The sequence below is a fragment of the Pogoniulus pusillus genome, chromosome 26, assembly GCF_015220805.1.
Source record: "Pogoniulus pusillus isolate bPogPus1 chromosome 26, bPogPus1.pri, whole genome shotgun sequence".
NCBI lineage: Eukaryota > Metazoa > Chordata > Aves > Piciformes > Lybiidae > Pogoniulus > Pogoniulus pusillus.
The window spans coordinates 3,340,848-3,368,699 of NC_087289.1; the positions used below are offsets into that span (position 1 = coordinate 3,340,848).

At 48.9% G+C, this 27,852-nt stretch overlaps 1 protein-coding gene across 2 annotated transcripts in view; it reads left to right on the plus strand.

Annotated features, from left to right (window-relative positions):
* Positions 1-19: 19 nt before the first annotated feature.
* Positions 20-27,852, plus strand: part of HDLBP (high density lipoprotein binding protein) — a 43,241-nt gene continuing 15,408 nt past the window's right edge. Inside the window, exons 1-10 of one of the 2 annotated variants that reach the window (XM_064165651.1) lie at positions 20-112; positions 19,539-19,606; positions 20,214-20,326; positions 21,179-21,333; positions 22,620-22,835; positions 24,444-24,650; positions 25,092-25,307; positions 26,526-26,732; positions 26,926-27,033; positions 27,511-27,615. In XM_064165651.1, the coding sequence (XP_064021721.1) occupies positions 20,251-20,326; positions 21,179-21,333; positions 22,620-22,835; positions 24,444-24,650; positions 25,092-25,307; positions 26,526-26,732; positions 26,926-27,033; positions 27,511-27,615 (1,290 nt within the window). In that variant the 5' untranslated portion in view covers positions 20-112; positions 19,539-19,606; positions 20,214-20,250. Of the gene's footprint in view, positions 113-15,467; positions 15,498-19,538; positions 19,607-20,213; positions 20,327-21,178; positions 21,334-22,619; positions 22,836-24,443; positions 24,651-25,091; positions 25,308-26,525; positions 26,733-26,925; positions 27,034-27,510; positions 27,616-27,852 lie in introns of those variants that run through there. The other variant, XM_064165652.1, reaches the window with a different exon arrangement.

The following is a 27,852-nucleotide window of genomic DNA, read 5'->3' on the forward strand; positions in this document are numbered from 1 at the left end:
GCGGGCCGAGGGTGCGTGTGGGGAGGTCACGCACAGCCTGCTTCGTTACCAAGATGGCGGCGGGCGCCTCGCTCTCCTACCCGGCATAGGCTTCGCTGCGGGCCTACTAGAGGTAAAGCTGCTCCCGGCGCCCGGTGGTGCCGGTCGTGTGGGAGAGCGGCTAGGGGTGGGGAGCACCTCAGGTAAGCGGGAGGAAGATGCGGGTTAGGACCTGGGCCCGGGCCCGGCTGTGCGGCCGGGCGCGTTCCGCCGCCTCCAAGAAGATGGCGGCAGCAGTGAGGCAGCTCCGCAGCCGGAGCGTCTGGCGGGCGCCCGGCTCCGCTCTATGGTCTGCGCCCTCCCCATTGGCGCAGGGTGCGCCACGTGCCGCCGGGGCTCCCCGCACCTCCTGCCTCCCCCTGCCGGGACGGGGGGCGAGGGCCGCGCCGAGGGCCGCACCGCCCCGCACTGCCCCGCCGGCCTCTCCTCGCCGCAGGCTTCGCCCGCTGCCGCTCCCTCTGGCAGTGTCGCCCTCCCTCCCCCGCCAGGCTGCGTCGGCGACAGAGAACGCTCCGGTGCCAGACGAGGAGCGGGCAAAAAACATGAGTCATTCCCTGTTTCACCTCCCTGCATCGGCCGCCAGGAGTGTTCCTGGGCCTCTTCTGAGGGGACGGAGCCCAGGAGGGCTCCTGTGCCCCTACCTATAATAGCACAGCTGCGGTCCCCTTCCCCTCTTCGGCATAGTGGCAGATCTTGCCCTGTGTCCCGAGGCTCTCTCTGTTTCAGACTATTTAGGGTGCGAGCTTGAGTGCAGTAGTCTTTTCTTGCACAGCTGCTGGGCCCAAAAGCTGATGCTTCGGTGGTAGACTGCTCTGGAGAAGGGTTCCTGCCTCACCTGTGGCTCTTCAGGTGAAGCCAGTTTCTTTTGATAGAGCAGAAATTCTGCCTCTTCACTGAACTGCTCTCTAGCCCTGTGTTACAGTTTCATTGCAGGTTATTTATAGAACAGGCTGATCAGCAGTCAAGCAGGACTACAGAGGGTTAAGTTCAGGGAATTTATGACTCTTGGGTGCAGCTTGGCTATAGCTGAAGTGGCTTGACACATAAGTAGTGCTTCCCATGCTGGCTTTCCACAAACGGTAGGAAGGACTCCCAGCTGGCAAGGATAATTCCTTCCACTGAAAAATGAGAAGCAGGAGAGCAGGTCATGCTGGGAATGTTAGTAATAGCAACAGCAATTCACTTATCACTGATTAGATGAGCCAAGGTCTTTGAATTCACAGCTCTGGTTTAGAATTTTAATCCAAATTCACAACTCTCTGGCTGGAAAGTGAATGTTAGAGATACTCAGTTGCAAGGTGTGGGAAGAAGTCTCTTCCTAAACTGTTGGTAATGAAGAAACACTTGGATCTGTTTTATTGCATTTCTTTCTCTTGAATCTCATGATTTAGTCTCTATTATTCCTAGTGTTGCTGTCCAAAAGCTACACAATTGTAGTCAGTTAGAAGACAATTTCATAGGTTAATTAAAATGATTAGTTAATGGCTTTTTTCCTGCCATCTCCCCTTCCCCTTCCCATTCCCCCCTGAAATCAGACTGGAAAGCAGTGTTTTGTAGGTGGATTGGATATCCCTCTGGTACAGGAGTATACATCACAGGTAAGGAGACATGGCAGGAAAGGAAGCAGTGACACAATTTGTAGCTGTGTTTCTGCTAAACCTCTTATTTCCCACCCTTTGCATGTTTAGATGTAAGCTGTTAGAAGAAAAAAAACCCAGTCTTCCTGTTTGTTCATGACCTAGCTCATAGGCAGGGCCTCCCACATACTCAAACCACAAAACCCAATGCTTTCTTCCAAAAAAGTCTACAACAGTGTAGTTTTTCACAGATCAGAATGACAGGCACAGGAAGAGCTCTGTCTGCATGTGGAGGTAGCAGTATCCGGAGGCCTGTCTAGTGGAAGAGGCACTGTAACTTGAGCTTTGCCACTGTAGTAGCAAAACTTAGCAAGCCTAGGTCATGCTCAAAAGATAGTTTTCTAAGTGGCTTCTGAGAAACAGTTAAGAAAGATTGCCCAGTGTTTGTTTATGTAGATAAATTGTTAGGGTATTTCAGTCCTGATAGACACATACTCCTGTCTCTGCTTTGTTCTAAGTTAAGCTGGGGTGTTTTTTTATTGTCTTCTTTCCCTCTTCTCCCTCATTTCTGCTTGAAAAGGTACATAATGGTGACACTACTTCCTAAGTATTGCAGGTCATTATCTTCCCCCCTTTTTCCTGGTTTCACTTCTCTGGACTGGGATGATGACAGAGGAGGGCTGCCAAGATGATTACCTACCCTCGGGGGACCGGCTGAGAGAGTTGGGGCTGTCCAGCCTGGAGAAGAGAAGGCTCCAGGGAGACCTTAGAACAGCCTTCCAGAACATGAAGGAGGCTACAAGAAAGCTGGGGAGGGACTTATTTTATAAGGGCCTGTAGTGATGGAACGAAGGGAAATGGATTCAAGATAGGAGAGGAAAGATTTAGACTGGAGATTAGGAAGAAATTCTTTACCATGACAGTGGTGAGACACTGGGGCACATTGCTCAGGGAGGTTGTAGGTGCACCCTCACTGGAGGTGTTCAAGGCCAGGTTGGATGATGCCTTGAGCAACCTGATCTAGTGACAGGTGTCCCTACCCATGGCAGAGCATTGAAATTAGATGATCTTCAAGGCCCTTTCCAACCTGAACCATTCTATGATCAGGTTTCCCCTTCATCAGAAATAGTATCATAAAGTTGCCATGATGTGGTGCAGCGTGATGGTAACAATAGTAACTTACCTTTGGCAGTGCAAGGGAAGTTGTTCTTAGTCAAGTAGCAAGTTTTTTTTTCACCCAGTTCATGTTAAGCTTCTTCTGAAGACACTGTGGTCTATTGGAGGAGAGATCTGTAACCTTGGATGCCATAGCCTGTTACCCATGTCCAGAGCATGTCAAACTTGCAACGTGGGTCTGTGTAAGAATGATGTAACTGTTACTTGTGTTAAAATATGAAAACAAATGGGGAAGAAATAGAAAAGTAAAAGGCAGCCACAGGATTTGGCCTCTGTTCCTCTTCCTATGTTACCCTAACCTTGAAAGAAAAGAGCATCAGTCTGTATTATGTACTGTGGTGGGTTATGCTTGTGGGCTTCTGTTTTGCTTATTGGTTATTTTTGGGGGGTTGTTCTAGAAACTATTTGAGTGGTGTCCATGTTACCAAGAGGTTGTATTTATTGTGGGCCATGAGACTACATTTGGCCTTAGTAGGGCCTATTGGGTGAGGAATTGCAGAGGAGCTCAGGAGATATCTGGAGCTGATCTCCAAATCCCAGGTGCTCATGCCTGAATGCATGCTACCAATGCTTTGTAAATTGTTACTCTCTATGTTAGCATGTAAATAACTTGGGTACATTTATACCTCACAGTACTAATTTGTTGACTTCAGTTGATGCAAAAGTCTATTTGATTTAATCTGTATGTAACTGGCCTTGGGTTTTGCCTCTATGTTTTGAGGAGGGCTGGATAAAAGGTGGGGAGTGTGCATTTGTGTATAAGAAAGGCAGCTGGGTTCCTGCTTGCTACTCTAAATCAAAATAGAGATATTTCAGGTGGCTGGAGGGTTGAAACTTGTGACATGTATGGTACTCTTGCCTCAGTGAAGTCTCTTTAATTGCTTTTCCTAGCAGTTGTTGGACTTGGGAAGCCCCCCTCCCATCCTGGCTCTGTCAGGAGCAACATGGAAAACCATAGAATGTTAAGGTTGGGAGGGACCTTGGAAGATTGAGTCCAAAGCTTATGCTAGAGCAGGATCACCTAGGGCAGGTGTCACACAGGAACACATTCAGGTGGGTTTGGAATGCCTCTAGAGGAGGAGACTCCTCAGCCTCTCTAGGCAGCCCGTTCCAGTGCTCTGTCACCCTCATAATGGAGAAAGCTTTTCTTTATGTTCATGTGGAATCTCCTATGCTCTGGCTTGCACTCATTGCCTCTTGTCTCATTGTACATCGCTGAGAAGAGTCTGGATCTATCCTCCTGAAACTTGCCCCAGTGCCAGGAGCTCCTGAGCAGGGTGATGGTCAGGAAGAGGGAAGTCTCAGTTCAGTGGCTGTGCGGGTGTGAAGGGAGGGCTGACCTTGGCCACAGCTGCCCATGCTGTGGGAGCTGGCTGTGTTGCTGAGGCAGAAAGGGAGGCATGTCACTCTCCTGTGTGGACCAGAGGTTGAAGCAAGGGACTGTGTCCAGCTTCAGTCACAAAAGAGCTGCTTGTAAAACAGTGGGCAGAAAATAATCAGGAGAAAATGTGGCCCACAAAAGGCTTGGTTAAAGAAAATCATGAGTTTAACTTCAGTGGAAAACCAGAAGTGGAGGAAGGGAAGAGATGGAGCAGTAGCTGTAGGACACGAAGAAATGGTGCTTCACAGGAGAAGTTTTGCCTTGAAGAGCAATAAATAGCACAGCGATAGTCATGCAACCTCCCTTAAATTGTCATCATTTAATTCAGTTGTGAAGTGAAATGGATTTGTGTTGATGCAAAATGCAAGGAGTACCAGTACCAGGTTCTCTTGCACTCAGCAGCTCAGCGCCTGGAACTCTTTTCCAGCAACAGTTCTGTCATCTTATCTAAAGATTTATTTTCAACTGATTAAGAGCCATGTGATAAAAGTTTGTGGATGGAACTGAAAGATTTATTTAGCATTAATGGAAGAAAATCATACAAACAAGACAACCTCAAACCAACAAACAAAATTCCAGAAGTGACTTGTATATAAACCCAGAATCAGAGAATGGTAGAGGTTTGAAGTGACTTCTGAAGATTGAGTCCCACCCCCCCACCAAAGCATGTTCACCTAGAGAAGATCACACAGGAATGGGTCCAAGCAGGTTTTGAAAATCTCCAGATATGGAGGCTCCACCACCTCTTTGAGCAGCCTGTTCCAGTGCTCTGTCACCCTTAAATTATAGAAGTTTATGCCTGTTACCCCGTGCCCTGTCACTGGACACCACTGAAAAAAGCCTGGTCCCATCCTCCTGACACCCACTCTTGAAGTATTGACCAGCATTGATGACATCCCTTGCCTCAGTCTTTTCCAGACTAAAAATCCCCAATTCTCTCAGTCTTTCCTCATCACAGATGTGCCAATCTTTGTATCTATTTTCTGTACCCTCTCCAGCAAGTCCTGGCCTCAAAATGAGGAGCCCAGAACTGGACACAGTACTCCAGCTGTAGCCTCACCGAGGCAAAGTAGTGGGGGAGGAGAACCTTCCTTGACCTGCTGGCCACACAAACGTGTGTCACAAATGTAGGTGATTCTGGCCAAAGCACCTAGGCAGATAACTCATATGTGCCATGCCATGCAGTGTTCCTGCACAAGAAATATCTGGGGAGAAAACCTGGAAGGGAGTGCTGAGGTCAGGACAGTAGATTCTGGTGTGCTGTGGCTGTGCATTTAGTGGCCTTATTATCTCGGCAGCTAACTAAATTTCAAGGAGGGAAGACTTGGAACCCTTTTCTGTTTTGACTGACTTTTCAGCTTGGAGGACTCAGCCTTTTCACTGTGTTAAGCTGATAATTGCTGGTGGGGGTCTCTGTCAGAGCTTGTGAAAGTGCTGTGTGACCTGTACACAGGCCCAGGTGATAAGATGCTTATCAGGACTGTGGTTTCACAGGAAGGTTACTGGTATGATACCTCTCAATGAATATCATGAGGCATTGATGGCTAGCATTCACACAACTACCTCTGGCATATTTTTCTTTAGGGACTGGACAAATGGAATAATCTTTTGGCATTAGTCAAATGCCAGGCTTGGTTTAGAGTATTGGCACGTAGCACGAGCATCACTACCCTGTCACTTTCCATACCCCCTAGATTTGCTTGGCTTGCATTTCAAAGTGGGATGGCTACAAAATCAGCAAAGATGAACACTGACTGCCCTGACAGACACTGCTCAGTTCAGGTGGTACCACTAGGACCACTTGCTGGTTCTCTACCTGTTTTTTCTGGTACCATGTTGCTGTTTCTGGCACTGAGAATTTAACTGGATATTTCACAAAATAAACTGGATATTTGCCAAGGATAAGTGACAAAGCCTAGGCCAGGCTGTGTGACAGGAACCAGGGACATTGAGTATGGGATGGGTATGTTAGTTGCATTAGGAAAAAGGAAGAGCATAAGAGTCAGAGTTGATGCAAGGAAGATTTCCCCACTGTCAGAGATGGAGGCAAAGCCAGAGAAAGCCTCAGTGGGGTAGGAGGGGAGGAGCAGCCATAGAATGAGGCTTTAAACATAATCTAGTTCCAACTCCCTGCCATGGGCAAGGAACACATTCCGCTACATCAGGTTGCTCAAGGCCTCATCCAGCCTGGCCTTGAACACCTCCAGGGATGGGGCATCCACAGCTTCTCTGGGAAATTTGTTCCAGTGTCTCACCACCCTCACTGGAAGGGTTATCTTGCTAATCTCTGGTCTAAATCTCCCCTATTCCCGCTCAAAGCCATTGTCCCTCTTGTCCTATCACTACAGACCTGTAAAAAGTCTCTCCCCGGCTGTCTTGTAGTCCCCTTCAGATACTGGAAAGCTGCCCTCAGGTCTCCCTGGAGCCTTCTCCAGGCTGAACAGCCCCAACTCTCTCAGCCTGTCCTCATAGGGGGGTCCCTGATCGTCTTTGTGGCCTCATCTGGACCTGCTCCAATAGTTCCATGTCCTTGTGCTGGGGGATGTAGTACTGCCGGTGGGGTCTCATGAGAGCATCCTGGCAATTGCAGCCCGCTGGAGAGACAAAAAACGTGGGCTGTCTGACCTCACCTGCCCTTCCCAGAGAGGGGAGCATGGATGTGTTCTTTTGCAAACCATTGCACAGCAGCGAGTAAGCTTACTGTTATCTCTGTTTAAGTGATAAAGCTGAACGTAGACCTGCATTGGAACGGCTGAAAGGCGGACTGAGGAATAACTCCCAGAGCAGGCAGGGTGAGAGAGTGTAGATGGGAACATGCTCTGGTTGAACTGTTACTGTGTCTGTGCTTTTGTTTGCAAAATGACTCTTTGAGCAGTTAAGGAATCTTGGAATGTTAGGTGTTGGAAGGGACTTGGAAAGATTGACTCCAACCCCCCCTTGCCAACACAAGGTCACCTAGGGCAGGTCACACAGGAATGCATCCAGGTAGGTTTTAAATGTATCCAGAGGAGACTGCAACCTCTCTGGGAAGCCTGCTCCCTGGAGTTGGTATAGCCTGAGGGGAATTGCAAGGACCCTTGTAATCTCTGGAGAACAGCAAGTTGGAGATACGTGACTATTGGTTAAAAGTAGAACTGGTTGAGTAGCACTGAGACAACTTTATCAGTGAAGTTCTACACCTCTTATAAACAGTTTAATGACGTCAAAATACTGAATTAATGTCTCTGCTTGCAGCAAAATTGTGGGGACAAATGAGAGCAAGCAGTGAGCATTCAGAGATGCTTGGAAATTTTAAGACGTGTTAACCCCTCTGTTTTATTTGCAAGCTGCTGTTGCTCAGGGCACTGTTCTGTTAATCCACAAGACAATAGCATTGTGTGGGTGGAGGACTGCACAATGTGAGGTATGACAGCAAAAAAATTCATACCCAAAGTGGCACTTGGAGTTCAGCCCTAAGAGGAGCAAGGTGTGACTGCAAATGATTCCGTTATGAAAAGAGGTTTTAAGTGTAAAATAATATTATTTATACCAATTAGTGGGAATAGTTTTCCTCTGAGTCCTCTCCCTCTCCTCTCTCTCTCTCCTTTCATAGCAGGCTTAGAGAGGCCTTGCAGATTTGGAAGCGAAGAGTGTCTGGTTTTTTCACTGTCAGTTTAGATCACTGTGATGTAATTCTGCCCAACACATGAAGAGCCTTTTGCTTGGCCTAGTAGAGATTAGGAATTAACGCTTGTCTGTGGATATGTTGAGCCCCTGTTGCGTATGCTATGAATAGGATAAAGGGAAGACTCTGCTTGAATAATGAGGGCCCTATCATCACTTCAAGTGGCAGCTGGAACCAGATACTCGATACCTTCACAGAGGAATTGTTGTCAAACTGAAGAGCTTTTCATTTTCAAGTTTAAATTGTTCCTTCCCTCTCCAAACAAAGCACTACCCTCCCTGCAGGTTTAATTCTTTCTTTTTCTTGAAAGGTTTTTTTAATTGTTTTGCTTGGGGTTGTTTTTTTGTCACGATAGTGATAACTTTTCTGGGTCCTGTATTCAAACTGCTTGTTGTAACCGAAAGCCAGAAATAAAGGGGGTTGGGGGAGGGGGAAGAAGTACAAAATTGGAGAGTCTTGTGAAGCCATGTGATTTTTGGGAACTGGAACTCAGAGGAAGACATACCAGAGCACATCCAAAGTTTATAAAAACGGAGCTCAAGCCTTCTCTTAAGTCTTTGTTATCCAATAAACGTCTCTAAGTGAGGAATCTTAAAAATCTTGCAAGGAGTCATCAACAACCTTGCTTAAAAATCGCTATGTCCTCACACTTTCCATACTTGAGTAGCAAATTGTCCCCCTACCTCATGATAGATGTCATTTGGGACATTTCATTCGGTTTGCCAGGTCTTGTAATTGTGTTTCATTTGCTGTGTAAATTGACCTTACAGAGTCTCTGGTTGTGACCACTGTAGACTGCTGTAAGCAGGTCTCTAAATTCTGCCCTGTAAAACAGCAGCCTAAGAGGAGCAAGGGTCCCTTCCAACCCCTAACATTCTGTGAATCTGGATTTTAGGGAACGTGATGGCATGTTCAAGTTAAAGGTTGTACTGTGTCCAGTTCTGGGCCCCTCGATTCAAGAGAGATGTTGAGGTGCTGGAAGGTGTCCAGAGAGGGGCAATAAGGCTGATGAAGGGCCTGAAACACAAAACCTATGAGGAGAGGCTGAGGGAGCTGGGGGTGTGCAGCCTGCAGAAGAGGAGGCTCAGGGCAGACCTCATTGCTGTCTACAACTACCTGAAGGGAGGCTGTAGCCGGGTGGGGGTTGGTCTCTTCTCCCAGACAACCAGCAACAGAACAAGGGGATACAGTCTCAGGTTGTGCCAAGGGGAAGTATAGGCTGGATGTTGGGAGGAAGTTCTTCACAGGGAGAGTGATTTGCCATTGGAATGGGCTGCCCAGGGAGGTGGTGGAGTCACCGTCCCTGGAGGTGTTCAAGTAGAGACTGGATGAGGCACTTAGTGCCGTGGTCTGGTTGACTGTCTAGGGCTGGGTGCTAGGTTGCACTGGATGATCTTGGAGGTCTCTTCCAACCTGGTTCATTCTATGATTCTGTGATCAGCTTTAAACTGCTAAATACGTGACAGTTCATGTTAAAAAGGGGAAGTTTAGGGATTCCAAGTCCCTTTTCTGTCCAAGCTACCTGATCTGTAGTGCATCAGAACTCCTGGCAACGTCTCTCTAAGTTTAAAAAAAAAAGGGGGCAAAAAAATTTGCCACGTGTTCATTTTATATTGCAGTTGCCAGGGGAGAGGGAGTAAGAGACACTGAAAAGGTAAACAAAAGAACTTGAACCCGGTAGCCAAAGGAGAGTGAAGCGAAAGCTTCCATTTGAAGAACAGAAAAGAAATAGTCTGTGCTTTGTTCTGTGATATTTCTGCAATCCTCACTTTTTGGGTAACTGATATTAGCAGGCTTTGGGAAGCAGAAGATTTAACTGCAGTACAGGTTGAACAGAGAACAATGCTGTAGCACCACACTGAAAGTGTGCGTGATGTGTACACAGTGTGGTGGTAATTACAATTAGAAAAGCAGGTTCAGAGCAGCATGAAGGCCAAAGCTGAGATTAAAAGGTTCTGCCTGCCAGTAAGAAACTATTTTTTTTTACTGTTAGGATAATCATGCAGTGGAATGGGTTGCCCAGAAAGTTTGTGCAGCTTTGAAGGTTTTCCAGACCTGACTGAAGAAAGCCCTGAACACAGTGGTCTGACTCTGCTTTGAGCAGGAGGTTGGGCGTCTCACCCCAGAGACTCAGACCTGCAGCCTGGTTTTGAATGTTCTGAGATTCTGTGATTTCTTCCAGTTCTACTCTGTGCTATTGCCACTTTCCAGGCAATGTATTTGGGGTCTTTATTTTCCAAATCTCCTTTCCCATTCTTGAGTCAACTTAGTGTTTTGCTTTACTGTGAACCTGTAAAGCAACACAAAAAAAATATTTCACTTTGTACCCCCAGATTAAAAAAGTAGTCCTCTTCAAAGTGTTTGTTTTCTCCCTGAAACTTGTTTCTCCTTTGACAATCAATTCCTAAAATGTGCCTATAACATTTTCTGAAATACAGGTGTGAAATTTGCCTCTGTCATTCTTGGTCTGAATAGATTACTTGTTCTTTCATCCTACTCCATTTTAGCTTGGTTGTTTGAAATCCTAACTTCTGAAACCCAAGTTAGATTAATCCAATTTCTCTCCACATGCAAGTGGAAGGATGGTCACTGACCTGTCTGCTGTGGCTTCCTTTTGCTTTGCTTTTGGATTGATTGTATTAAACTGTCCATTGACTTTCATCCTCATCTCCAAAGTGGCATTTGTTTTGTCATAGCATCTGACATCCAAGAATCACAGAGTTGACAGAGTAATTGCAAATGACCATGTATGCACAGCCAGGGCAACCCAGAGAGTTTCATTGGTCAAGTCTCCAAATCAACAGCAGAACTGGTTTATCTGCATGAACTACCAAATCTAGTTTTCTTCCTGTGTCCCCACGTCAAGCATACATATCTACCACTTAATTAGCAGTTTTTCTTCCCTGCAGTCAGAAGGCTTGAAGCTACTTGTGCACACTGGGACTTAGACCACAAGACTGTGTTGCTTTTTCTTGCCTATTTTGCTTGCCTCTTCATAGAGCACACCGGAAGGTGCAGTGGATATGTATTTTGCTAGCTGATGGTTGCTTAATTTTGTTGTCAGAGTGACCAAGAAATAAGTCTTTTAAACAACTGTTTTGGCCTGAGAGGCCTGCTGAAGTTAGCTACCTGCCTTCAGTGTCTGCTCAGATCTTCTGCTTGTGTAAAATAACTGCCCTTGATAAACAATGTGGGTTTACCAGGAGAATTATAGAATGACCTAGGTTGGAAGGGACTTAAGAAATCATTTACTCCAACCCTTCTGCCATAGGCAGGGACATCTCTTAACTAGACTTAGTTGCCCAAGGCCTCATCCAATCTGACTAGGGAGGGGACATCCAGAGCTAATCTGGGCAACCTCTTCCAGTCTCGCCACCCTCATGCTAAAGAACTCCTTCCTCAGATCCAGTCTAAACCTACTCTTCCTTAGTGCAAAGAGAAAGGCAAGTGATGCTGCACCTCCTTGGTACACCTTGTTTATACCACCTGGTCCTGTGTGAGACAAAACAGGTGCAGTTGCTGATCTGCCTTCCATCTCCCTCATTTCTTCATGTGACAAAATAGCTGGAGTTGGGATTAGTGTGTAGGCCTCAGGCAGGCTTTTTCTACCAGCAGTTCTCTACAGGTAGTTCTCTGCCTTCTAGTGGAGGGTGTCCCTGACCATGACAGTAGGATTGTAACTAGATGATTGTCAAGGTCCCTTCCAACTATGAATCTGTGACTCTGAGTATTTACAGTGGGCATTTGAAGATGGTGGGGTTGCATTAAGTACAGCCATGGAGCATAAATTAGCCTACACAATCTGTTCATTTTAGTATTGATGTGTGGTACGAGACTTGCAGCCTCCCTGCAAGTTTTCTTTGTAGCAAATAAAGTCTGGTCCTAAAGTCACTGAGACTTAAGCAATGTGGTTTTGCAGCCAATCATTTTTTATGATTAAACTCTTTTCATTCTCATAGTCAAACTATACAGATCTTTCTGCTCTCAACTTCAGTTTGACAGAGTTTTTCCCATAGAAATAAAAACATTCTGTCTTAAGATCCAATGGCAAGCCAATAGTGATAGCTTTAGAGCTGAAAGGCATATCTTGCTTTGGCTAAGAACCCCAGCACTCTGGCATATGAGTGTTCTGCATCCTCAGTGCTCTGGCACTTCTAATATGAGCCAAAGTAGTCCTCTACCTCTTCTCTCTTTGTGCCACTTGGTGTAGGAATGTGCTGAAACAGATGCTTCCAGGAGTAGATCTTTTGTGGTGTTCTTTGACTTTGGTGTGTGGGATAAGCACCCAGAATGCAAAAGGGATGCTTATTTGTACAGTTACAGAAATCTGGAGTTATATTTAACAGGGAAGTCACAGCACACACTCTTTGGGGCATACTTGGGTTGCTTTCCAAATAAGGCTTGCAGTTTCTGGCAGGAAAAATAGGGATCGTTTAAAACAACAGCAAATAAGAACAGGCTAGAAGAAATCCTTTGCAAAATCTAGTTTAGCTGAGAGTGAATGTGCCAGGAAAGGCTAACCTTTTTGTGGTCCTTGCTCTAGTGGTTTAAGGAACTGAAATTTTCCTCTCCTTTCCCCAGGAGTCCTGGGGTGGCGTGATTGTGGAAAGCTTCTTAACTCCACAGCTTTCAGAAGCACTGGTGAACACGTGTTTCAAAGAAAACAAACTCCAAACTTGCCCAGGGTCGGTTTTATCTCTGTGTGTTTCATAGTTTTGCTGGTCCCATTTCTGTGTCCTCCCTCAGATTGGTGACGTGAGCTGCCAGTTTGATAAGCCACGGAAACTATATGTTGCTCAATCCTTCACCCTTTCTGTTGCACATTGGTTCTCGTTTTGAGAGGCTGCCCTTTCAGTTGCTCTCACAGGTAATGAAATTGGGGTCTGTCCTAATGCTGCCAAAATATGGGATGCAAAAGGGAGAGGAGCAGGTTAGTGTTTATTCAAGGGGTTGGCTACCTTCTCCTGTCTCCTTTCCCCGTAGGTACCAAAGGTTCCTCTGTCTGGCTTAGAGAATGAGCTGGTTTATACACATCTTCATTACACATTCTTCTTTGGGTTTGTTTGTTTTGATGTGAGAGTGCACTTCTAGGCAAGTAGACAGAACAGGTACCAAGCAGCCTTCTGCCCCTGTGCCACTGTGTTGTTGAAGAAGAGGGGTTGGGTGGGAAGCAGGTGATCATTGTTGTGGTGGCAAGAGAAGCAGCAGGTTGAAATAGACATCCTAGCACACTCTGTGCTTTTGTCTATGCAGAGCCCACTTGTGTTTACTGAAGGTGGGAGGAAAGGTGAGCTTTCTCCCCAACTACCCTTTTCCTCCGGAAGACAGTCCTCTAAGGACAGTAGGCTGTGACAGGTTTCCTTCAGCAGAAGACATTTGGGGGTGATAATGCAGCGAGATGCTCTGTGCCTTCCAGTGACTTCTGGGTCTGGCAGGATTCCCTCTCACTGCTTGCAGCTGCAAATGAAGGGAGAAGTACAGAAACACGTGGGGAAGATTCCCTTTGAAACAGTCCTGGAGAGAAGGCTGTGATAATAGCCAGAAATCCATCATGTCCTAGCAACCCCAGTGGCTGCAGCAACACGACATAGAGTAGGAGAGAGGCATACATTTTTCCCTTGGGCAAAAGGTGGCATGTCCCCATAGAGGCCTATCTAAAGCAGATAATGAGAGGGAGGAGGATGGTGTTTCTGTATGATGCTGGAGATTGTGATGTTCCTCTGGTTCCACTGCACAGGGGACTGAAATAATTACCCATGTCAGAGTTAATTGGACGCAGTGAAGTTAGGGTGTTGAAAGGAGGCTGCCTGCTTTGTGCTGGGGACATAAACATGAGGAAGTGAAAGCAGCAGAAAAGCACTGTGCACCTCTAGACAGGTTCAGAGTTCTAGGCTTTAAATTCCGAATGCTCACCTCCTGCACTCCCAGCTGCTGCCTGGAAGCAGAAACATCTCAAGTCTGGAGGTGCTGCTGTTTGCTTGGGTCCCCAAAACTCTGCTTTTATAAGAGCCACCTCTGTCTTGGTAGGCACTGGCTTGCTTGTGTGTTTTACCGGCTGCCACTGGTGTCCACAGCCAAGATGTGTTTTGTCAGATGAGCCTGAGCCAGCTCTTGGAGCCTCTGTGACGTGGCAGCAGTGGTTGCTGCCTCTCCATGCAGCAGCCCTGTGCTTAGAGCAGTGTCCTTGTGTCTTCCTGGAGATCCCCAGACTGAGGAGCAGCCGGGGTGGGGCGAGGTGGATCATCTTAGTGGTTGGGCAGGCAGTGTGTCAACTCTTAATGACTGTTCCTCCCTTTAACATCCTGATTTCACCCACAAGTGTGTGTGTGTATATGTGTGTTTGGTTGGTTGGTTTTTTATTTACAGTCACAAATGGTTTGTGTCTGAAAGTGCTTTAATGATTTCTTCCCAGCTGCAGAATTAAGAGGAAAAGCAGCAGTCTCTTATTCAATAACAATAAATAGCTATCATTTTACTTAAGGCTAGATACCATCCATGTTTCCATACATATAGCACGTGAATATCTCAAAAACTGGCTGCATGTCATCAAAACCAGCTCTTCTGAAGACCAGAAACTGCTGTGGTCTGAGCTCCACAAAGCAGGTTCCTTGCAGTGAGTTGAGCCAGGGTCTGAGAGAGAACAAGGTGTGAATGAGAAAACCAGTCACTAAACCAGTCACTAAGTACCAGTTATGAATGATGAGGAAAATTAACCCTGTGTAGGAAAATGCGCAGAAGCTGTGCTAATGCAAAACTCATCTCACATTCCATGTATTTTTACACCAATGTGACTTCCCTTCCCCTGAGCGTGCAGGGATACTAATTAAAAACATCTATATTGCACAAACTAATAAACATCCTCTCCCCAGGAAAGGAGGGTATTGTGCTTGTTGCCTCGCCTTTCCTCTCCTTCCCTCAGCCCTATTTTCGAAGTGGAGAATGGAGTAGGAAGAAGGGCTGTGGGAGGGTGGAGGGTGTTTTAAAAACGTTTTTACCTTGTTCTTTGCCCCTTCTCCTGCCTGCACTCTCAGCAAGGGGTAGCTGCTGCTCAGACGTGAACTGTGCAGGAGCAACAACCGCTGGCTGGGGCTGAAGCCTGTGTGAGACGGGGCAGAATCCCCCGCCGCTGGTTGCTTTCCGCTGCCAGCTGTGGGTTAAAGGCTTATCGGAGCCCTCCTGAGCTCCAGCTCGCTAACCTTGCGTGCAGCCGGCCTCAACCAAGGCCCCTTATTTTCAGCTCTCGGGGAGACTGAACCGACTCCGGGACAGCAGTGAGGCTCGGGCTGTCGCTGGGGCCAGCCGTGCCCCTAGAGTTCTGCCGGAGCCGCCGGGGCTCCCGTGCTTTTTCTGCACGGGAATGCGGTGTTGGAGGGAAGGCGGCTGGGGGCTTTCCCGCGGGTGGCAGGCTGGGGCGGAGAGCGGACGGCTGTTCGGGCCGGGCCGCTGGGCGCTCCGCTGCGGCGGGCAGGCGGCAGGGCGCCCCCGGCGGCGCGGGGTACGCGTGGCGGCCCGGCCCCGCTGGGAAGGGGCATGTCCCGCTGACGTGCGGGCCCGGGATTGGCAGCGGCCCGCACTATATAGCTGCCGGGGCGGGCGCCGCGCTGCTTTCCCAGGAGCTCTCCGGTTCTCCAGCAGGGCGGGCGAGCGGGCACCGGCCGGAGTGAGTCACGGAAGGACGGCCCCGCGGCCGCGGCGCCGACGTGGAGGCTGGCGGGGCGGGGGGAGGGGGGCGGCCTGGCCCGGCGCAGCCTCACTTCCTTCTCTTGAGCACCGACGTGTCGGCGCCGCCGGAAAACTCCGGGCCAACTTCCCGCCGTCCGGACTGGGCAAAGTCTGGCGGGGGCCGCTGGAGGAAGAGGCCACTCGGGGCGGCCGGCGGTGGGAGGGTGGGTGTCCGGCCACAATGCTACGGCCTGGGCCGGTGTCGACCCGGCTGGGCCGGTCGGCGACAGCTGTCGGGTAGTGCCAGCGTGCGGCCCCGGCTTGGGGCCGGGCTACTGGGGACGCTGGGCCCCGCGGGGCGTGTGGGGAGGGGGTGACCTGAAGGCGCGCATGGTGTGGGCTCGCTCACTAGGGGCAGAAGGGCAGTGGCGCGGATCGGGGTTGGCCCCACGTCGTCCGCGGCAACTGGAGGGTTTGCGCCTGACATGAACCAGAACGGTTGGCTGTGGGCGCTAGTCCAGCGCCGGATCAGCCCATGGAGGGCCGATGGCCGGCAGCCTTCCCTCGCGTCGCGGGGGCCCAGCGGCCCCGCTTCTGGCGTGACCAGAGGAGTGAGCGATCCGGCCCCGCTGCCTGGGCCACCAGTGGGGGTGAGCGGGCGTCGGGGAGGTGCTCACACCGGACGCGGAGCAGGCCGTGCCTGCCCAGCTTCGCGCCCCTGCCTCGGTGCCTCTACTGGCAGCTTCTTGGCGACCGCGGAACTGTGGCTGCGGCTTGTCACCGGACCCCTCACGGGAGCGCCTTTCCACCCGCGTACGTGACGCGGCTGCCACACTGGCCTGCAGCTTGGAGGAGGACCGCTTCAGGCTGCTCCTGTCCCGCCTGCCGCGTTTCCGGCCCGGTTCCGGCACAAATGATGGGCCGGGGCTCTTCCCCGTGCCGCTGGTCCTCTCCCGTTTAGCCCCAGCGGGGGGCCGTGGGTGACAGCAAGGCCCGGCTGGAGCGCTTTAAGGGCGCCGCCCCGCCCCGCCGCCCCGCCCCCGGTGCCGGCAGTGCTGAGGTGGCGCTGGCGGCGCCGCCCGGCACGGCACGGTCTGGTCTGGGCCGCGGAGCGCAGCGGCCTCCTTGTTTTGGCCTGGCTTTGGCGGTGGGAGGACGTGGCAGGGGGATCGTCTTCGCCCGGGCTTGGCGAAGGTGGGTGCTGCCCGGAACGCGGTGGCAGTGCCGACCAGGGCAGGTTCCGGGTTCAGTCTCTCCCCACGTGGGACGCACTGCCCGAGGCCGGCGGCTCCTCTCGGTGAAGCAGCGCCGGGGCCTGTCCTGCTCGGGGCTGGCCAGTGGGATGCAGAAGGCTGCAGGTTCTTGTTGGCTGGGCTCAGGTGAGCAGCTGAGCAGACACAGAACACCTCCTGTCCAAGGGCCGCAAAGGGGGTGGTGGCGAGTGTAGCAGACAGGTCATAGAGTTTGTGGAAGAATAAATATAAAGGACAGGTCCGATCTAAGTATGGCAGCAGTTAAGGCACCACTTTCAGACGTTCTGCTTCAGGAATTGGTGGCAAAGACGACACTGTCTTGCTGCGCAGCAGCTGTTTGCAGACTACACAGCCCCAGATCTTTCAGCCTTCAACTACACCAGATTTTAGCTACCTCGATTGACAAAATGCTAATCCTTCTGTCAAATAAGCCATAACTGACGTTTCTGTTCACAACCACTGATGGCACTTGCCCTGTAACTCATGACTTTGCTTTTGTTTCTTTTTGTACAAGTGTTTCCAGTGTGGTTAGGTCTGGCCCTTGCTGGAGGTTATTTTTAGGATCATTTTGTTCTCTTTAAGTGCACTCTAGACTTCTGAAACTTCTTTTGGCACACAAAGCCAGCAGTGTAGACAGCTTCTAAACTAGGCAGTTTGAAACCTGTTGATGCAGTCAGCCACATGCTGGCATGGTGCATCTGTAACCTTCGTTTGAAAACCTAAAAGCGGTAAGTCAAGGAGATGTAGACTCCAAATGCAGCACCTGAGCTTCTGGATTTGACATTACATTTTAAATACCATTCTGGTGGCTGTTGTCAATTTTGGCCAGAGATTAATCCCTGAGGCCTGCAATATTCCAGATGTTTGGGGTTACTGGAGTTGAAGAGCGTTTGTTCTTAGCTTGCTGTATGGGTGATGAAACAGAAATTCATATGGAGAAATGCTGCCTCTAGCTTTCTCTTTGAATGTCTAGGTGTGCTCTGAGGTGGAGGCTGCAAGCAAGATCTGTACAGTTAGTGTGGACACAGTGAAACCAGCAGCTGTGCATGGAGATTGTGGCTGCCTGGCAGGTGTTATATATTGGATGTCATTTGTTGGCTTCTGGTCTTTACATTTCTTTTCTAAGGATTAGAGCAAGATGAGCCAGGTGGTACTTTATTGAGAAATGAGAGTTACAAGCACACCCACGCTGTTAGCAAGGCTCTACCTAGGGCTTGGCAGCTGCTTGTGATGTCTAGGGTGCTTCTCACTCTTGCCCTTGTTCCTGTTTGCAGCTTGCCATGAGGTGGTGGCACACTTGAGCCGGAGGAGCCAGCAGCAGTCTGCAAGCCTTGCCAGAGCAGCCAAGACAGGCGTTGCACTGCTTTCCTTAGTTCTGTGGGAGCTCAAGACATGATCCTGTATTGTGGGCATGTAACCAGTGTTACACAGTGGTGTGAGGAGATGCTAACCACCCTTTTCTGTAGAGCAGTAAATGTCTTGTAGAGCCTCTGCATGCTGCAGCAGCTGTGCTTTTCAGACAGCACGGCTAGCTGGCCTGGTAGCTGCTCCCTCCTAGTAGCAGATCGTTACAGGATTAATTGCAACATTACAGCTCTTGCTTTGATACAAAGCACAGGTGGTGTTGCCTTGTGCCTGATAAGAGGCTTGTTGAAGTTGGGGAAAACATTCTGGCCTTGACTAAGGTGCATATCAGGTTCATGTAGCCCAGATGGATTACTGCTGTCCTTGTTCTTCCTTCCAGCCTGCTGCTGTTGCCTTCCTTCCCTTGCTGTGTCATAAGCATGATGTGAGACACAACATCAGCGACACTATGATTTGGGAACCTTTTCTGGCATGTTGGGAGATTAGAAATGGCAACTGTCATTTGCTGAAAAGTGCCTGAATTCGCCGCTGGGAAGGTTAGAGCAGCACTGCAGGACTTGTGTGGGAGATAGGCATCTCTTGTGCTGAAAGCACTCAGAAGCACTGAGAGTGGAAGCCCTGCAAGAGCATGGGTAACCACTCCAGGTGTGGGGAGCTGTTGTGCATTTGGCAGAGCGTGTGCTGTGCTGGCTTTTACATTTTTACTCACATTCCAAAACACTTTTTCAGTAACTCTACAGATCCAGGGGATGTAAAGCTCCCATCAACAGTGTAACATTTTTCCTGGTTCCATCTTGTGTGTGCGTCTAAAATAGTCCGTGCAAACCAGCGTGGGTTTTGTTCTTCAGACTTAGGCCTGGAAACAGAATTCACTGTTTGGTACAATAAAAAAATGAAGAGGTGGACTGACCAGCAGCTATGTGTGGATAGCCCTGAGTGTTTGACTTAGTTTGTAAGGATGTCTGTGTTGATTCACCCAAGCTCCAATAAACTACATTCCTAACTTCTGACTGATGGCAGTGATGTTGGCAGGTTTTCAGGTTGCTAGTTTTCTCTGACTAGATGTTGATGCTATTGCTTACAACCCTGAAATTTCATGTCTGTCTTGCACATCTGTTATTAATTGGCTATTTTTGCCTGTCACTGGATGTCTGCTTTTGTAGCCAGTGCAATGAAAGAGTAGCTACTCCAAGCTTCCTGCTGTGAGTTTTAAGTAGATAGTGGTGTTGCCTGTAGCTCTGGTAAAACATGACTGTTAAAGTGCGATGAGATGTAACTCAGTGTGAGTACATTTTGGACAGGGTGCAAGTTTGAAACAGTATAGATGGGAGTTTTGAGAGTTCCAGCAGTGGGAATGTCATGTTTTCCTGTTGTCTTGGAGCAGTCACATCATTTGAATTGTAATTTTTTTTCCTATACAGCAAAAGCTGGCAGGCTGACAAACGGGCAGCTTACAGGACGGACTCTCTGGCTACTGACCATTTAGCTGGTAAGTTCTTATTTTGGGAGAGCCAAAGGTCTTGCTGCTGCTAAGCCTGCTTATCAGAGTGGCTTTCTGAGTGTATCCCTAAGTCAGTGGAAGTTCAGGCACCTAAGTAAGTCTCTTTCAGGAAGAGGCAGCATCCTGAGTCCTTTTTTGGTTTCTCTCCAGGGTTACACAGTGGTCTTAGACTGGCTGTCCAGATATTTGAATACTTACTTTAAAACTGCACACCATAGAATCCCAGGATTATTTCTGTTGGAAAAGAGCTTTAAGATCTTTGAGTCCAGCCCTCACCATTAACAACTGAGAGAATAATGAGAGTACACTTTAACAACAACTGCTATCGCCCTTTCCAGTGACCACCCTAGATTGCACATCCTCTGCTTTCTTAAAGAGGAGCTGTTGCTTTGATGACCACTGTGCTGTGAGGAAATATCCTTCCTGAGTTTCTGTTTGCTTCAGCAAGAGCGCTGGGCAGCTGTCTGGCAGCATAGGTGCTTTTCAAGAGGCAGGCTGGGAAGGTGCTCAGCAGCACATGCTTTGTCTTCCTGGAGTGACTTCTGTGCATCTCGAATGGTGTTGGTAACAGTGCTGCCCCTTCTTTCTCTCCCAGTGGCATACCCGGATTGTGTGTGGGTGGGAAGTCGACAATGAGCTCCGTGGCAGTTTTGACCCAGGAGAGCTTTGCTGAACACCGCAGCGGCCTGGCTCAGCAGCAGGTGAAAGGTGAGAGAACAGAGCTGAGTTCCTGTGAGGTTCCTCTGAATGCAGACAGCGCAGGCAAGCTTCCTTGCTGTTACCCAGACTCGTTTCCATATGTCTCTTTCCCTGCAAGCTGCACAGCTCAGGAGTGGGGTAGGCAAGCCTCAGACCTTTATAACGTTGTGGCTGGCAGTGCTGTCAGCCGTGGGATGGGGGCATGTGCAAGGGTGGAACGATTGGTTACAAGACAGTCTGGTGGGAGCAATGTGCTGGGCTGTTGTTGTGTTCCTTTGCTCAGCCAGGTGCTGGGGGAGGGCAGCATAGCTTTACTGACTGACTTAGTGATGAGTTTCAGCACCCATCCTCCAGCTGTGAGCTGACCTACTTGGCATGGCCCAGTGCACAACTGAGTTGAACATAGGATACAAGCTTTCCCTGGACTCTACCCTAACTATAGTGCTTCTCCCTATCTTCCTCCTGAGTGGATGTTTGTCTTACCTGCTTCAGATCTGCAGCCTTCCTCTGTTCCTTCCACTTCTTTCTGCTCAATCTGTTCTGTAATCAGGGCCCTCTTGACAAAGCTGATAGTAACAGTACTGTTTGCTGCCATCATTCACTTGCAGATTCATGTCCTGTGTCTGTACTGCCAGCTCATACAAGGTTGGTTGGTTAGCATCTTCTGTGGTCCATACTGCGCTGAGGTCCACTGCGCTCTGGACTTGGCTGCTCCACAAGCATAACTGTAACAGGATTAATAACAGTGCACAAGTCATTTGCCCTCCTGTGTTAGTAGTGCTTAAATCCAGTTGCACTACCTACAAATAGGGACGTTTCTTAAGGGAGAGCATGTCATTTACCCTGTGTGCTTCGCTCCAGTTACAGCTTTAAACTCTGAAGAAGAGAATGATCCTCCAACCTACAAGGAAGCCTTCCCTCCGCTCCCAGAGAAAGCACCATGTTTGGAAGCTGCCCAGGAACCTTCTGGGCCCTGGAGCAAAATCCGACCAATAAAGGCTTCTGTCATCACTCAGGTTGGTGGGAGTGGGTGTCTTATTCTTTCCTTTTCCTCTCTCTTAAAAAGTAGGTGAAGTCAAGCCTTCTCCAAGTATAAAATCCTTAGTGTGTCAGATTGAGGCCTCTGCTGTGCTTTACCCTGAGGCATGAGGAGGACTGGAGCTGAGAGCTAGGACTGCCCTGGAAGGAGGGAATGTTTTGGAAAGCTATCCAGAAAATACTCTGCATCCCTGCTCTGCAAAGAGCTGGAGCAGACCTGAAGGGAAGATTGCAGAACTCAAGTAGTGAGCACTAAAGCATTAAAGTATTTCACTCAGAGCACATACTTTAGGAGGAGCAGACCGCCTGCTGCTATGCTCTCATGCCTTCTCTGGTGGCAGCTTGGGGTCTCCACTGAAAAGGCTGCTGGCTTATGTTGGTTTCAGTATGCCAGTAAAGTTCTGTGTGGCAGAAAGAGAGGGATTGGCAGTCAAAAGTGTACAGACTGCTTGATGTGCCCTTGTGAAGTGACAGAGTGGTTTCACTTGGAAAAGACCTCTAAGATCATAGAGCCCAGCCATTATCAAACTCTGCCGAGGTTGGCACTAAACCATGTTCCTCAGCACTGGATCTCTGCCTTTTTGAACACATCCAGGAATGAGGATTCAACCACCTCCCTGGGCAGCCTGTTCCAGTGTTTGAGAGCCCTCCCAACAAAGAAGTTTTCATCTAATATACAACCTAAACCTCCCCTGGTGCAACTCGAGGCTGTTTCCTATTTTCCTATCACTTGTTACTAGGGAGAAGAGACTAACAACCACCTCACTCGAATTTTCTTCATGAAGTTGTAGAGAGCAGTGAGGTCTCCCCTCAGCATCCTTCTCTCCAAACTAAACAATCTCAGTTTTTTCAACTGCTCCTCACAAGGTTCTTCAGACCCTTCATCATCTTCATTGCCCTTCTCTGAAACTGCTTCAGCCCCTCGATGTCCTTCTTGTAGTGAGGAGCCCAAAACTGAACCCAGTACTCAAGCCTCACCAGTGCTGAGAACAGAGGGACAATCATTGCCTTGGTCTTGGCTCATGTTCGTCTGCTGTTGATCAGCACCCCCAGGTCTTTCTCTGATAGGCAGTTTCCAGACACTCTGCCCCAAGTGTTCCTGGGGTTGTTGTGACCCAAATGCAGGATTCAACATTTGCCCTTGTCGAAGCTCATGCTGTTGACCTTTGCCCATCAATCCAGTCTGTCCAGGTCCCTCTGTAGAGCCTTCCTACCCTGCAGCAGATCAACACTCACTTCTTCTATCTGTCCTGTACCTGAGCAGGTCTTTCATGTGCCACTGGAGGAGAGGAAATACAAGGACATGAATCAGTTTGGAGAAGGTGAGCAGGCAAAGATCTGCCTTGACATCATGCAGAAGACAGGAGCTCACCTGGAGCTGTCTCTTGCGAAGGACCAGGGCCTTTCCATCATGGTCTCTGGTAAGCTGGAAGCAGTCATGAAGGCTCGGAAGGAGATTGTCGCTCGTCTGCAGACTCAGGTGAGGGCAGCTAACTGTTTCTCTTTTCATCTGTGCTCATCCTCAGACTTGCCAATGTTCTGAGACCCTTGGGTGTGTGTGCTCATGAGTCGGAAAGGTGTTATTAGATGACTAATTCAGCTTTGCCATATGTTTTCAAAGCACACAATTGGCAATTTGGAATGGAAACGAGGTTTAAAATAGGAGTCAAAGCTAATTACAGGCCATGGTGTTGCATGGAGGGTAGAGTCTGCAATCTTTGAATACTTGAACTGCAAACAGTGACTTTGTGCTGAGGTGCTGGTGAGGAGAGGGCCAGGCCCCTCAGATAAAGCAAGTAGTGTGTGCTTTCTTTGAGGATGTGGAGGGATGGGAGAAAGAAAAACAATGGAGAAGGTGTCAAGCCACAACCTGAGAGTTTCAGGTCAGGATTCTGGATTGCATAACTCAAGTAACACTAGTAAGGAGCCACAGCCCCATTGGTTTAGATGCTTCTTCTTCTATCCTCTATGTTGATAATCAAGGTGGTAGGTTATTAGGATATCAGCCAAGTCTCATAGTATGTTTTAAAGTGTGATGTCAAAGGTAGTTAATGCAGTAACTGCAACAGTAAATACCATGTCTGCTTAGTGTTGTTTAGCCTGCCTGTCACACCCTGCCAGAGGGAAGAGAAAGGGACAAACCCTACATACTGTGCATCTGAAATGTAGTTCAAGTCCTACTACCACAGATGCGTGACCCACTGTTCTCAAGTATACCTCCTCCTGCCCTGGCCCCAGCCTGAAAGATGTATCTGTAATCCCCATTTCTGTAGTCTTGGGTGGCTTCAGTACATGGACACAGAGTAGAAGAGTTGTAGCAAGTGATCTTTTTTTCTTGTTTTATTTTGGGAGGTTTGTATCTTTTTTCCATTGTAGCTTGAATTTGAAGTCTTAATTACTATTAGTAGCTGCATATTGACAGGCATCGAGAGTATGGTAGCAATCATCAGCTGTCAGGTCAGTAAACATGGTGAGAAGAGAGTAAGTCAGGAATCCCTGTTACAAACCAAGCTTTCAGTGGTAGACTGGGAGAAGCTCTTGGAACCCCTTTTCCAAGGGGGTCCTTCTAGAAGCAGTCCCAGGAACAACCTGTGCTACATTGAGAAACCTTAGTAGCAGTAAGCATCTCCTAACTGCCTGCTGGGATGGGTTTCTGGTGTTGAATTTCTGTTTCCTAGGAGTCAGACTATGTGTCTTGTTCTCTGTAGCCTTAGCAGCAGGTGTCTAAGTTCAGATAAACTCCACCTATGATCCATCATCTCAGTTGCTGTCCGGCACTGCTCTCGTGCCTTACACTGGTGGATGGGCACCTCCTGGTCTGTGCCTAAAGGCATTTTCTAATTCAGAGTACTGCTGCTGTGTAAACAGAAGTATTTTGAGGCAAAGAGGTCTTTTTAGACTTCTGGAAAACAGACACTGTAGATCAGCTGCTCTGGTACTTTACTGGGAACAACCTTCTGGGAAAGCATTGTGTTTGCTCCTCAGGGATACCACTAAGCAGCACCTAACTTGCTTTCCCTGGCCCTGTTCCTGCAGATCTGCCAGTGCTGGCAAGGATTCTTACAGACGCTTGGTTCGTGTGTTGCAGGCTTCAGCGACAGTTGCCATCCCCAAGGAGCACCACCGTTTTGTCATTGGAAAGAATGGTGAGAAGCTGCAGGACCTGGAGCTCAAAACTGCAACCAAAATCCAGATCCCCCGCCCGGATGACCCCAGCAACCAGATCAAGATCACTGGCACTAAAGAAGGGATTGAGAAGGCCCGACACGAGATCTTGCTTATCTCTGCTGAGCAGGTACTGCAGTGCTGCCATCTCTCTCATGGAGTTAAGCTGGACAACCATTTTGCTTCTCCGTGGTGTGTCAGATGTTTGTAGCCACCGTGGTCACAGTCAGTGGCTAATGTGTTAGTCTGAACAGAGCCATATTCTGTGCTGTACCAGTGCTGCCCTCAAGTTCTGCAGCTCAAGTCTCAGAAGGTATGCAGCCAGAAAAGTGTGGTTTACATTTGGAGTGAACCCAAGTAGGTGCCAGCAGAGATGAGATCGCAGAGGTGAATGTCATAAATCATCATCAGCAGCAGCAGTGTTTATAGGTGGAAGGAGATGGAGATCTATAGGCCTGCAAAGTGAGAAGGGTGCTTTGGGCCAATGTTAGGCCATGTAGCACTGGCAGCTTAGGTGACAGGCTGCACCATGGAGGGTAGCTGCAGTGAGGTGTGCTCTGGGCTCTTGCAGGATAAGCGTGCGGTGGAGCGGCTGGACGTGGAGAAGGTTTACCACCCCTTCATTGCTGGGCCCTACAACAAGCTGGTGAGCGAGCTCATGCAGGACACGGGGACGCGCATCAACATTCCTCCACCTAGCATCAACAAGACAGAGATAGTCTTCACAGGAGAAAAGGAACAGCTGGCCCAGGCCGTGGCTCGTGTCAAGAAGATCTATGAGGAGAAGGTATGGATGGTCCATGTAGCTTCCCATGCCTGCTCATAGTCCCTGTTCCCTTCTCGTTCTGAAGCATCCCTCTGTGGCCCCTCCTTACATCAGCTCTGGCTCAGAAACCTTTGCGGTACATGGCCCTAAATCATCATCACAGAATGGCTTAGGTTGGAAGAGACCTTACAGATGGTTTACTCCAACCTCCCTGCTGTGGGCAGGGACACCTCTCAGTTGGGCTTTGTTGCTCAAAGCCTCACTCAATCTGGCCTCCAATCCACAACCTGGAGCAACCTGTTCCAGTGTCTCATCATCCTCATACCGAAAAATGTCCAGTCTAAACCTACTCTCCCTCAGCTTCAAACCATTCCCCCTTGTCTTCTTGCTAGACACCCTTATGAAAAGTCCCTTTCCAGCTTTCCTGTAGGTAATGGAAGGCAGGTATTGGAACCTTCAGGTATTGGAAGACAGCTGTAAGATTGCCCCAGAATCTTCTCTTCCCTAGGCTTCTCCCATCTCCCATCAGCCTGTCATCATAGCAGAGGTGGAGCAGCCTTTGGCTCATCTTTGTGGCACTGCTCTGAGCTCACTCCAACAGTTCCATGTCCTTATTTCCTCACTGAGAGTGGAAGTTGTGGGGGTACTGCCAGGGAGGTGGCAGATTTTTCACTTTTCAGTTTCATGGCAATTAGCAGAAGGACTCCCCTGGCTCATCTTCACTCAGGTGCTATTAAGGAAGGAAGTGTGAAGTCTACAGCAGTGGCCAGTTGCCCATAGTGAAGTTGCTACTGAGCAGTGAATTTTCCTCCAGTTTATTTTCCACAGCCAACATAGCTGTGAATATCCTTGTTGAGCTGTTTCTCCTCATGGATTTTGTGAGGTCTGGATTTCAACAGAGATAATCAGCTTACAGCCTGTAGCCTGCATGCATTTGCATTACAGCACTGCCTGGGGGACAGCTGGGGATGGAGCCCTCTTGTACCAGGTGGGGAGTGTGTGTATGATCTCCATGTAGAGTCCCAGGGAGCTGGACACAGAATGCTGGGCTTGTCCTTCACCTCTTTTGAGCAGGAAGTTTTCTGTAGGCAGAGGCCCAACAGGGGCTAGGGTTTTGCAGAAGCACTGTGCTCACCTTTGCTTTGTTCTTGCCTGAGTGCAGTTTCACTGCACCTTATGACTCTTGTTGCTCTTCCCTGCCCCGCTGTAGTTAATGCCCTACTGCTTCTGCCCCTGCAGAAAAAGAAGACTACTACCATTGCAGTGGAGGTGAAGAAGTCCCAGCACAAGTATGTCATCGGCCCCAAGGGGAATTCCCTGCAGGAGATCTTGGAGAAAACTGGAGTCTCTGTCGAGATCCCACCCACTGACAGTAGCTCGGAGACGGTGATACTGCGAGGCGAGCCCGAAAAGCTTGGGCAGGCATTGACTGAAGTTTATGCCAAGGTACTGAGCCTCCTGTGGAAGTCCCAGTAAGATACATCTGTCAGCACTGACAGGGAGAGGGAAGGTGTCTCTATTGGGCTGTCAGAGATGCAGCTTAGAAGTCAACGCTGAGGGTGTGGCATGGGAACTGGAGCTGAATTTTTATGATGTCTTCAGTCTGTCCATCAGACACCTTTGCTTTTCTGTCCTTCAGGCCAACAGTTTTACCGTCTCCTCGGTCTCTGCCCCCTCTTGGCTTCATCGTTTCATTATTGGAAAGAAAGGACAAAACCTGGCCAAAATAACTCAGCAGATGCCAAAGGTATGGATGAGCTGGTTAGCTTAGCACCCTCTGCAGTACAGTCTAGTTTAGATCACTCTGCATAAGAGAGAAATGTGTTCTAGCATGGAGAGAAATGACACAGATCTGAAAGGGGAGCCAAACACTCAGCCTATGTTGTTCTCATGTCTTGAGCCCTTCAAAGGAAGCTGTTTGTAGAACTAGTTTGAGAAGTAATGGAGTAGTATACCTGCAAATGCTGACTTCAGTGAGGCTTCTCCATGGTGAGTTAGATGAATTCTAGAGAAAAGTTAGGTGAGTAACTACTTCAGGACTCCAGGACAGCACCAAAACCTTGGGCTCTAGACACTGAATGCTAAGTTGCCACCTTCTGAAACCATGGGAATGACGTGTACTTTGTAGGAAGAAAACCACCCCTATTGGCAGGGGCTTGGCTAACAGCACTGACCTGGCTTGTGTCTTGGAAAACTCTTCATGGATTCATTCCTTTGTCTCAAGGTTCATATCGAATTCACTGAAGGAGAGGATAAAATCACTTTGGAAGGACCTACAGAAGATGTGAACGTGGCTCAGGAACAGATTGAAGTTATGGTCAAGGATCTGGTAAGTTGGTGCTACTAGTTCTGGGGTACAAGAAATGAGGGGAAGAAGGGCAACAGAGCAGAGCTGCTGAGTACCACGCACTGTCTTGTCATGCTTAACAGCTCGCAGGAGACAAGCTGTGTGGCAGACGGGCAAAGCCTTTGATTACAAACCTCACCAATGGCATTCTTAAAGGATCTGCAGAGGTGTAGATAAGAAGGGTTCTCTGTCAGTTGGCTTGGAGAGTCATCTGAGTCC